The sequence below is a fragment of the Hippopotamus amphibius genome, chromosome 6, assembly GCF_030028045.1.
Source record: "Hippopotamus amphibius kiboko isolate mHipAmp2 chromosome 6, mHipAmp2.hap2, whole genome shotgun sequence".
Taxonomy (NCBI): Eukaryota; Metazoa; Chordata; class Mammalia; order Artiodactyla; family Hippopotamidae; genus Hippopotamus; species Hippopotamus amphibius.
In genome coordinates, this window is record NC_080191.1 from 138616070 (window position 1) to 138628036 (window position 11967).

General features: G+C 34.7%; 1 protein-coding gene across 2 annotated transcripts in view; it reads left to right on the plus strand.

Annotated features, from left to right (window-relative positions):
* SMC4 (structural maintenance of chromosomes 4) overlaps positions 1 to 11967 on the plus strand; it is a 34324-nt gene that overhangs the window by 18571 nt on the left and 3786 nt on the right. For both annotated transcript variants that reach the window (XR_009054206.1, XM_057737839.1), the window contains exons 13-19: positions 995 to 1156; positions 3350 to 3575; positions 3669 to 3748; positions 4592 to 4744; positions 5853 to 5979; positions 10500 to 10689; positions 11774 to 11918. Coding sequence is in view for 1 of the 2 variants with exons in the window: in XM_057737839.1 (XP_057593822.1) it covers positions 995 to 1156; positions 3350 to 3575; positions 3669 to 3748; positions 4592 to 4744; positions 5853 to 5979; positions 10500 to 10689; positions 11774 to 11918 (1083 nt within the window). In the remaining variant the exon portion in view is untranslated. The remainder of the gene's footprint in view (positions 1 to 994; positions 1157 to 3349; positions 3576 to 3668; positions 3749 to 4591; positions 4745 to 5852; positions 5980 to 10499; positions 10690 to 11773; positions 11919 to 11967) is intronic.

The following is an 11967-nucleotide window of genomic DNA, read 5'->3' on the forward strand; positions in this document are numbered from 1 at the left end:
AAGTGAATTTATTTATAAATGACTGTGTTTTTCTCATACATTATAAATTTATTTATAAATGACTATGTTTTTCTCATACATTATAATTTTCTTACCTTGACTTAGAGAACTGTATATTAAGTGTCTCTGTATATAAAATAACACTTACTTTTCTTTTTAAGGATGTTTTTAAACATTTTGCTCTTACACTCGGGCATGATAAAATTCTTCGTGGTATGGATTCTTTCATGTTAACAATAGTTTTGGGTTTTTTTTTAATTTTGGATAATTATAGTGATAAATTGATATTGATATGATCCAACTCTAGTGATAAACTTAACAAAACTGCTTTTTTCTTTTAAAAAAGGAATTTGATAAATTATATTCTGGGTTTTATACCATTATACTGAAGGTTGTGGCTAGAGTTTAGGAAGATCAACAAGGGATGACGTCAAAACCCAAGGCTAAGGATAGTGGGTACCTGAAGCCTGAGCTTCTGAGCCTGAAGAAGGAAGAGAGCTGTGCCCATGGCTAGAGGGCGACTGGAAGGAAATGGGGCTAGCTAATTTATTAATAGACAGATAAGCAGATTTATATAATCTTAGATGGCTTTCAATAACTCAGAGTTTTATTATTCTAGAAGTTATTTTGCTTATAATACTTTTAGGTTTCAAATCTTCACATTATATGTTTTCATTTACATGGAGTGAAAACAGTTCTCTCATTTTGTGCTCATTAAAAATTCAAACTCTGTATATCCGTAAGTTTTTTTTAAAAAAGTGAATTAAAAACTCTAGTGGTGACTACCTCTGCAGAAGAGAAAGGTTAAATGTGAGGGACACTTAAATTCTTCATTGTGTACCCTTTTTGTACTTTTTTAAACCGTATATAGGTATAGTTCTTACTTTAAACGCAACTTGAAAAATCTATATGAAATATATTAGCAATAAAATGGTCCTGTGCTTAATTCCTTACTAACTGTGCGTTGTTTTTACCCCTTCCTCTTAATTATTAGGGGGACTTGGGAGCAATTGATGAAAAATACGATGTTGCTATTTCATCCTGTTGTCATGCATTAGACTACATTGTTGTTGATTCTATTGATACAGCCCAAGAATGTGTAAACTTCCTTAAAAGACAGAATATTGGAGTTGCAACCTTTATAGGTTTGGATAAGGTGAGTATTCATAATCTACCTGTAATTTAGTTTTTAAGTGCCAGGTGTTTTTTGATTTTTGAATCCTAGCTTTTTTTCTTCATAGTTATTTGAGTGAACACCTGTTAGGTTTTGAGAAATATATTAGGCTCTGGGGTTACATGGTTGTGAAAAAAATTCTTGTACTACCTCCCCTAAAGGAATATACATTCCAATGTTATAGTGACTGGTGGTTTGCATTTCTAACTTCCATCATCAATAACTACTTTTTTAAAAAAAGAAAGTACACCTACTAAAATATAATTCACAGCCATAAAATTCATTATTTTAAAATACATAGTTCATTGGGTTTTAGTACATGCACAGGATTGTTCAACCATGACCACTGTCTAATTCCAGAATATTTTCATCACCCCCAAAAAGGAACCCCATACACACCCCTTATTCTCCCACCCCTCCATCTCCCCTGCAACCTTTAATCTACTTTTTTATCTCTAGATTTACATATTCTGGACGTTTTGTGTAAATGAAATCATATAATATGTAACCTTTTTTGTGGTTTCTTTAACCTAGTTTTCAAAGTTCATCCATGTTGGGACTTCCCTGGCAGTCCGGGGGTTAAGACTCCGCACTTCCACTTCAGGGGGCATGGGTTCGATCCCTGGTAGGGGAACTCAGGTCCTGTATGCTGCACAGCCAAAAATAAGTTTGCTCTATGCTCTTTTTAAAAAAAAGAAATTCATCCATGTTGTATCGGCACATCATTCCTTTTTATTGCCAAATGATATTCTCTTATATGCTGTAGCACATTTTGTGTATCCATTCATTAGTTGATGGACATTTGGGTTGTTTTCATGTTTGGCTATTGTGGTTAATGTTGCCATGAACGTTCATGTACACAGATTTCTGTGCAGCAACTTTTCACGTGCTTATTTATTGGCCATTTGTTTATCTTTGGAGAAAAATCTGTTAAGAGTCTTTGCTCATTCGTTAATTGGTTGTAAGAATTCTTCACGTATTCTGGATACAAGTCTCTTGTCGGGTACATAATTTGCAAATGTTTTCTCCCATTCTGTGGGCTGTTTTTCCACATTCTTGGTGGTGTCTGCTGAAGCACAAAACTTAGACAGCAGGGGTTTTTTTGGTGTTTTGTTTGATTTTTGGCTGTGTTGGGTTTTCGTTGCTATGCGCAGGCTTTCTCTAGTTGTGGCAAGTGGGGGCTACCCTTTGTTGCGGTGCCAGGGCTTCTCAGTGCAGTGGCTTCTCTTGTTGCAGAGCATGGGCTCTAGGCTTGTGGGCTTCAGTAGTTGCAGCACGCAGGCTCAGTAGTTGTGGCGCACAGGCTTAGTTGCTCCTCGGCATGTGGGATCTTCCCGGACCAGGGATCCAACCCGTGTCTCCTGCATTGGCAGGTGGATTCTTAACCACTGCGCCACCAGGGAAGTCCCAGAAGCCCAGTTTATTTACTTTTAGTTCCTTGTGTTTTGAGTGTCATATCTAAGAAACTACTATGTAATCCATACTATGTATGGATTTAGTTTTGGACTGGTTTTACATTTAGTTTTTTAATCCATGTTAATTTTATAATACAGTGTAAAGTAAGGGTCCAGTTCTACTATCGGGTTGTTCTAGAATACCATTTGTATTCTTTCCCCATTGAAATTTCTTGGCACCCTTGTCAAAAATCAACCTATCGTAAATGTAAGGGTTTATTTCTGGACTCTTCATTTATCTATATGTCTGTCCTTGCACTGATCTTGATTACTGTAGCTTTGTAGTAAGCTTTAAAATCAGGAGTCCTTTAATTTTGTTCTTTAATTAATCAAGAGTGTCCTGGTTTTTTTGTTTTGTTTTTAGTATATTATAAATGGAATTTTCTTAATCTCTTTCAGATTATTCATTTCTAGTGTATAGAAATACAATTGATTTCTGCATATTGATCTTGTATTCTGCAACTTTGCTGAATTCATGTTAGTTTTAATAGTTTTTTTAATGTATGGATTCTTCAGGATTTTTACATATATAAGATCATGTCATCTGTGAATATAGTTTTACAATAACTTCCTTTTTAAAACAGCAGTTAAGTAATAATTATGTAGATACGCAGAATGTTGCATGTGTCCTTGTTTAATACATGTGTATTCTATAAATGATACCGAAAAGAAACTATCTTTTTGTGTATATTATTATCATTATTTTCTTTTTTATGTTTAGATGGCAGTGTGGGCAAAGAAAATGACCAAAATTCAAACTCCTGAAAATACTCCTCGGTTATTTGATTTAGTAAAAGTAAAAGATGAGGAAATTCGCCAAGCTTTTTACTTTGCCTTACGGGATACCTTAGTAGCTGACAACTTAGATCAAGCCACAAGAGTAGCATATCAAAAAGATAGAAGATGGAGAGTGGTAACATTACAGGGACAAATCATAGAACAGTCAGGTAATGTGTTTTTGTTTTTGTTTTCTGCCATTGAGTTTATTTAATCTTGTTGGGGGAGACATCTAAGTCTGACTTCTCTCCTCTGTTCTCTAGGTACAATGACTGGCGGTGGAAGCAAAGTAATGAAAGGAAGGATGGGTTCATCAGTTGTTGTTGAAATCTCAGAAGAAGAGGTGAGCATGTACAGAATTAGTCAAGACATTTTTGTTAAAGCAGCTTTATTGATATGCAACATACTATAAAATTCTGCTGTTGTAAATGTACTGGAATCAAATTCTTAATTAACAGATTGAATTTTCTCTAAATGACTAATATATAAGCTGTGGAATTTTATATGAAACCTGTTAAATTTCTAAAAGTATATCAACTAAAAGTTATATGCTCAACATATATCTCTTTCTGTTATGACACTTGGATCATATCATAATTTATTTAACCATTTACTTACTGTTTGACATTTGTTTCTTCACATAGTTACTGCTGTATTATATAATTACCTTTTCTATTTCAGAATAATTCTTTAAGTTGTAAATATAGCAAAGACTTCTGATTCATGTTTCCAAGTTTTATTTCAAAATATTTTATTTGTCCGAAAGTATAAGAGAATGTCAAAATGCACAGGAAAAACTGCTATGTTCCATTATCACCCTCAGAACACTATATTTTTTTCTTCCTTAAAAACATGTACTTGGACGTCCTGGATACCTAGCTTTTTCCAAAGAGTTGTACTTTGATTTTTTTCATATTTTGAAATTGTTTTTTCACTTAAATATTTGCGTAGTATACCATCATTGTAATAATAGTTGACTATACAACTTTTAAAATTATCTTTTCATCTGATTCTTTGATGCAGAAATTAGTTGACCATCTCCTAAGCTTTAGACTTTGGGATTGGAACTGGGTTGTTTGGTTTGTTTGTAGTCTTTAAGATCAGAAATTTGGGTTTTCTTTATTCATAAAATGCTGTTAACCTGAAATGACTCGGAGTAAACTTATTTCACTGGTATTCTTTGTAGGTAAATAAAATGGAATCACAGTTGCAGAGAGACTCGCAAAAAGCAGTGCAAATTCGGGAACAGAAAGTACAACTGGAAGAAGCAGTAGTTAAGTTAAGGCATAGTGAACGAGAAATGAGGAACACACTAGAAAAGTTCACTGCAAGCATCCAGGTACTTTTTTAAATCAATATTAGCTGAAACTATTGGAATTCAACAACAATTTGGCAGAAGTATTTTGCTGTTTGCTTATAATTTTAGAATATAAGGGAGGAGGAGGGTGGGTCTCTACATGTGAGGCCCATCTGTTGATTTTGATTTTGTTTCCCTGAGTACTAATGGATAAATGAATGCCCTGTCACAGTGTTGCTCCAGCCACAGCTATTTCTGGTTTCCATTTTGTACTCCAGAGAAATGTGTCTTCCTGTAACAACTAAGTGACCCTTTATTTCATTCTCTTTCCAAAGTGGAATGTTTTCTTAACTATGAAAAAGCAGTGCATGCCCACAGTCTCTTTAAAACAACAAAACCAGAAAACAGTTTTTAGAAAATATCGAAAAGATTATCACCTTCAATTTTTATGTATGTCCTTCAACTTTTAGTGCCTCTAGTTTGCATGTATGTGTTTATATATATGGTAGATGTTGATATACATATTAAATTTGCATATGGATTTTTAATGAGTCTTATTAACTTTTCTTCACTTATTAGTTTTCTTTCCAAGCCAATGTACATTTACTTTGCAAATGTACCACCATGTACTTTGTACCACAATTTGACAAATGTTTTTCTGTGTTGACTGTGTACACTGCTGTTTTAAATATCCTTGTTGTGCATAACTTAATACACTCATCCAGTTATTTCCTTAGGTTAGAGTCCTAAAATTATAATTATTACCCAGTATGTGTACAGTGTTTTAAGCATTTGTCACATAACACCAAATTGTTCTCAAAAAGACGGTTCTAATTCATTTACTACTACTAGCATATGCAAATAATTTTTGAACACTGGGTACTCCAGTTTGTTGTAACTTTGCCACTGATGTAAATATTAAAAAATAGCATTTTAACTTGTCTTCATAATGAATTTATATGTTTCATGTATTTTGTTGGCCATTTTCAATTTTTATATTAGTTGCTCATGTTTTCTGCCCTTTGCCATTAGTTTTTGTCTTTTTCTTAAAGATTTTAAGTACCTTTTTAAAAAAATTCAAAATGTTTAAAGCAAATGTTATTGTTAGTAAGTTAAAATACTGACCTTAAATGTTAAAACATTTCTGTAGCGTTTATCAGAGCAAGAAGAATATTTGAATATCCAAGTTAAGGAACTTGAAGCTAATGTACTTGCTACAGCCCCTGACAAAAAAAGGCAGAAATTGCTAGAAGAAAATGTTAGTGCTTTCAAGACAGGTATGTTTTAAGGATACAGACTTTTTTCCCCGTTTTATGGTCAAAAACAGGTTTGGAATGTTTAAGATAGCAGTTTGTAGAATAAAAAATAGTAGATTTCATATATTATGTACATGGCCACTCTGTCTCATGGTTTTTATTTTTATCTCGTTTTCAGAAGGTTGTAAATTAAGTACTTCATTTGACAGATAAGAAAACTGAGGCACAGAATGGTTTATATAATTTGCCCAACGTCACAAAGCATATGGTGGTGGTATTGGAATTCAGGAACAAGGCAGTCTGATTATGATACCCATGCTCTTAATTTTATATTTTGTATACTTTGGCCCAATCTTCCTAAGAATCCTTCAAGATAGTAGTTATTTTGAGAACTTAAAAGACATTTTTCCTTTCAGAACTTTTTCTTCTTCTATGTGTATATATATATATATAAAAACATGTAAGTGTTCTACCAAAATCTTTAAGCAAGAAAGGAAATTAGTTCATAGGCTCATAGTCAGAATTGCCTTTGACATTAAATCCTCTGGTCATGCACTATTGAGCAGCCCTGCTTCTATCCACATTGGCTTCAGTGAAACATAGATACGCATCTTATTGCAGGAGGAGGTAATGGTGAGTTATACAGTATCTTAGTGACCCCAGCAAACACAGTGAGCCTTCATCATGTCTTCAAGAAAGATCTTTATTATAGTCTGATTCATGAGCAAAGGAAGGCAGATAATGTTTGTTCATCCCAAAGAACGAGGTGGACTGGAATTGGAACAATTATTGAAATGTTCAAAAAATGAGGGAGTTTTCTTCCAAAAGAAAAAGAGGTAAGAGATTGTAAGCAGACAGATGTCCACTATGCACACTGAATATTAATAATACCTGTATTGTTTTTATTTTTTGTGGTCATGTATCTACATTTTTAATATTGAGGCATTCACTCAAATAGCATCTACTGTTTTAGGTGCTGTCGATCTAACAGTGAACAAAATAAAGTCCCTCTTTTCAAGGAATTCACACTTGTGGGGAAGCTAATAAATACATTGCATTACTGTATCAGGTGGTGCTAGGTGATAGAAGTAAAACCAGGAAAATAGGACAGGATTGAGATTCAGATAGATACAGTGGTTAGACAGGCCACTGCTAGAGATATTTGAGCAGAGAGCCAATGTATGAGTGCAAACATGGATATTTAGGAGAAGAGCAGTCCATGTGGAGGAGTAAGTAGAAACCCTGGGGCAGGAAGGAGTATGCCAGAAGTTTCTAGGAACAGAGGAAGCCAGAATGGCTAGAGGTAAACGTTGGAAGAATCCAGATAATGTAGAGCCTTATAGGCCGTGTCTGCAGGTGAAATTAAAAGCCAGTGGAGAGTGATATACAGGGAAGTAACATAATCTGACAGGACTTTTTTTTCCCTTGCATTTATTTTGGATCTTTATTTTGTTCCTGCAGACACAGGGACTTCACCTTACTCCTTCTCCAGAATACCTACAATATTTGTTGTGATTGCTTTGATGGAGCCTAGGGGTCATTTATAGCAACACTTTCACAGAGAGACTACAGGAATCTGTATTTGTTTCTTGTTTGAAAAAGAATCCTTGACTTTATTAGGAGCCTCATCTATAACTCCTCTCATGGAAATACTGGCTATTATTAGTAGGCTCTGTAAATGTCTAATATGGAAGCCCATTTCTGCAAGCATATCTGTATTTCTTCTTACACTTAGATGTTAAAAATCTCTGGCTAGTATGTGGAGAATAGAGTAAGGGGAGCAAGGTGGTATAAAATAGTGACTTCAAAATCATAGACTATATGATGTTAGTTTTCCCCTCCTACTTTTTTTTTTTTTTTTTTTTTTTTTTTGGTACACCACATTTTATTTATCCATTTTTTCAATTGATGGACATTTAGATCATTTCCATTTGGGGGTTATTATGAAGAATGGTACAATGAACATTAGAGTACAGGTTGTTTCTGTTTTTGTTTTTTTGTGAAGATATGCTTTTGTTTCTCTTGGATATATACTTAGGAATGGAATTTTGGTCATATGGTAATTCTGTGTTCAACTTTTTGAACAACTTCCAAACTATTTTCTAAAGTGAATGTACCATTGTATATTCCCTCCACCAATGTATGAAGGTTACAATTTCTCCACATCCTTGCTGACACTTATTTTCCATCTTTGTGACTATAGTTATCCTAGTGGGTGTGAAGAGGGATCTCATTTTGGTTTTCATTTACATTTCCTTACTGAATAATGATGTCAAGCATCTTTTTCTGTACTTATTAGCTATTGTGTCTCTTTTCTGAGATGGTTCCATTCAAATCCTTTGCCCATTTTAATTCCACAAAGAAGGGAAAGTATTTTGTCTGATATGACTGTTGCTACCCCCAATTTCTTGTCGTTTCTGTTTGCATGAAATATGTTTTTTCATCCCCTCACTTTCAATTTGTGTGTGTGTGTATTTAGCTCTGAAGTGAGTCTCTTCTAAGCAGGGTATAAGTGGGTCTTTTTTTTTTGTCCTAGCATCCACCATAAATGCTCTTTTGATTGGAGCATTTAGTCCATTGGCATTTTTTTGGGGGGCGGGGTACACCAAGTTCAATCATCTGTTTTTATACACATATCCCCCTATTCCCTCCCTTCCTTGACTCCCCCCCCCCCTACTTCTAATAGACATGCTACTATAGATAGGAAAAAATGTTTTTTAATGCATGTTAGGTACGTGAAAATAAGGAAGATGTTCTGAAGGATGGAACCGTTTCTAGTTGCATACGTGGCCCATCCCTCAGTATAATTCATGATGCCAGACCCCACAGCAGCTGGTGCTCTGCCTCACAAGGGAGCTAAGCACACAGGCAGCCTAAACCACAGAGAACATCGCCACTGTGAGCAAAACAATTTCTTCAGTAAATACAGTATCTTAGTATCCTTAGGGGAAAGGGGGACTCAGAAGACCAAAAAAGGGCAGGGTTTTTGTTTTGCCTTTTTTTTTTTTTTTAAGCCAAGTGATGATCTCAGAAATATAAAAACTAGAGTTTGGAAATAAACTCACTAGATGCGCTTTAAAGATCAGACTAAAGAATTCTCTGATAACGTAGGACAAAAAAGATAAATAGTAAGTTGTGAGATTTGGAGAATATTGAAATTCCAACCTGCCTAACAGGAGAGAAGAGACAGTTGAGAGGAAGCAACAGTTAAGTCTTTATCTTATCTTTTCCTCTCAGCAAATCCTACCTCCTTTCTCCTTTGCTAACTGCATTGATACATACCTCCCATAGGAGCTTTATGGGATTCTCTTTCAACACGTTGGCTCCGTTTCTGCTTACCTTTCTAGACATAGGTGTTGATAGCTCGAACTCCTTACCTTTTGCTACCTTTCATCCTTCCTATATTGTATAGTGATTAGGATTCAAATATGAAGAACAGAATCCACTCTGCCTAGTGCACATATGATTTGTGGGATGTGTGTGTTTAAGAGAGTAAAAGATTGTTTACAGAAAGAAATTCTAGCTTGAACATCAAGAATAATTTCTAGAACTACTCTGCATAACCATGAAAGGAACTATACTGCCTCTTCTACAACTGTAAAGTCATCTCTCAAATTGGGAAGATGAGGGACTTACCTGGTAGTCCAGTGGCTAAGACTCCTTGCTTCCCAGTGCAGGGGGCCCGGGTTCGATCTCTGGTCAGGGAACTAGATCCCACATGCCACAACTAAGAGATCACATTGCCACAACTAAAGACCCAGCGCAACCAAATAAATATCAAGTTGGGAAGATGACACTACAACTGCCAACAACAGAAGCACATTGTACCTATTGTAATCTACACCATCAAAGTTAATGCCACTGCCTGTCAGTATTCACAAAGCTTTTGACAGGACACCAGAGCCTCCAACACCACCAAGAAAATTCAGACTTTTCCAAAACTGCTGGCAAAAACATGCTCAGTTCATCAGTTTTGCCATCCAAATTGTGTGAATTTTTTTTGATAGTTGGACTTAATTATGTCTGAACCCTAGGTACAAGGGAATCTAGGAAGTGTAACTTAGAGCTTTCTGTGCACAGAGAAGAGTGCCACTTCATCCTGTCTCTCCCACTTTTTGTTGTTGTTACCACATATGGAGAACTCTAGGTTAGCAGAATAAAATAACCAGTTTCTTCACCACGGGCCATAGTCAGGCACATGGTCTGTCTAAGGGTAAAAATCATTTTGAGACCAACAGTCAAGAAAGTACCCCAAAAACTTTTTGAAAAGAGCTTCAGGGCATGAAGCCATTAAGAGATAAATGAGTTATGTTCACAGGTGAGCCAGAGAATTTAACCACGTATTGTTATATAATACCATTTGTTTTGACGTAGGGCATTCTGTTTTTGTGTTTTGGGGTTTTGTTTTTTTGGTATTTTTCTTCAAATGTCTAAAATTTCTTTTGCATGTATCAGGTTAAGTCACATTGAAGAGATTTACATCTAACAAACGATGCTCATTAGTGTAGAAACATTAATTTTACCTTTTTTTTTTTTTCCAGAGTATAACAATGTGGCTGAGAGAGCTGGTAAAGTGGAAGCAGAGGTTAAAAGGTTACACAATATTATCATAGAAATCAATAACCATAAACTAAAGGCCCAACAAGACAAACTTGATAAAATAAATAAGCAACTAGATGAATGTGCTTCTGCTATTACTAAAGCCCAAGTAGCAATCAAGACTGCTGACAGGTAAGAGTATGTATACTACCCTTTCTGTTCCCTACATCACATTGAAAAGGGGGTTGATATTTAAATTTAATGTCCATTAAATGTTTCTGTTACTGTTACTTATTAAGTGCATCTAACATGTTACCTAATAGGATTTTAATAGGTGGATACCTATAATAAACATTTATCACATGACTAGTTTTTAAAAACTGATAACCAGGTATGCCTTGGCAAAATGTGGTTATATAATTCCCCAGTTGTGAGGACAGAGAAGTCAGAGTTTCATTTCTCTGGCTTAAAGGAGTAGATGGTGATTCACTGAAATAGATCTAGGTTTTAGGAAAATAAGGATGAGATCTTTTAGCAAAATTGTTTTACTAACTTAAGTTTTTAATTAGATTATTCCATTGTCACAAAAGTTTTGTTTTTAAATTTTCAGCATATTAAAGTATTTCTAAAATAATTAAAGCTATGTATAAAAATGTTGAAATGTGAACAGTTGTTTGTTTTGTCTTAAAATTATCATTAGTTGTATATCGATTATCTGGTTATTCAGTTATTGCAGTGTCTTTTGTTCAAAGATAAGGCACGTTTTGCCTAAACAGTTATCAAAGTAGCAGTAACTTTATTAAGGGAAAAAATACTCGTGTGTGTGTGTGTGTTGTCATTGTCGTCCCCTTTGTCGTATGTCCCATTTCCTCCCTCACAGCGCCAGTAAAACTTGTTTGCCCTGACCTGAAGTATTTATTTACGTGAAGGTATAGCTTCATGGGTGTAAAGATTTAAGAATTTCCAATATGACAAGAAAATGACAAGAATATAATAACTTGATGGACAATTTTGCTTCATAGTCTAAGATTGAATGACACTAAAATCTTATATAAGGAAGTTTCATTAATTTGTATGAGAGTTTAATATACAACATCCCACAAGTGTATGTATAAACATAAAAAACCAATGCAAGGATTTTAGTAAATCATAAACTTTAAAATCTATGATAGAAAAAATGTTATATTAATGTCATGAAAAGTTCTTTGGTAGGTTTTCAGAAGCAGAATAACAAATCACATTACCACATTTTTAATATGTGATTTTGCTTGTTTAGAAATCTTAAAAAAGCACAAGACTCTGTCTTTCGCACAGAGAAAGAAATAAAAGATACTGAGAAAGAAGTAGATGACTTAAAAGCAGAACTAAAAAGTCTTGAAGACAAAGCAGCAGAGGTTGTAAAGAACACAAATGCTGCAGAGGTAAGACGTGGAGAGGGGAGAGGATGGTATTTGAAGCAGTTAAGAGTTA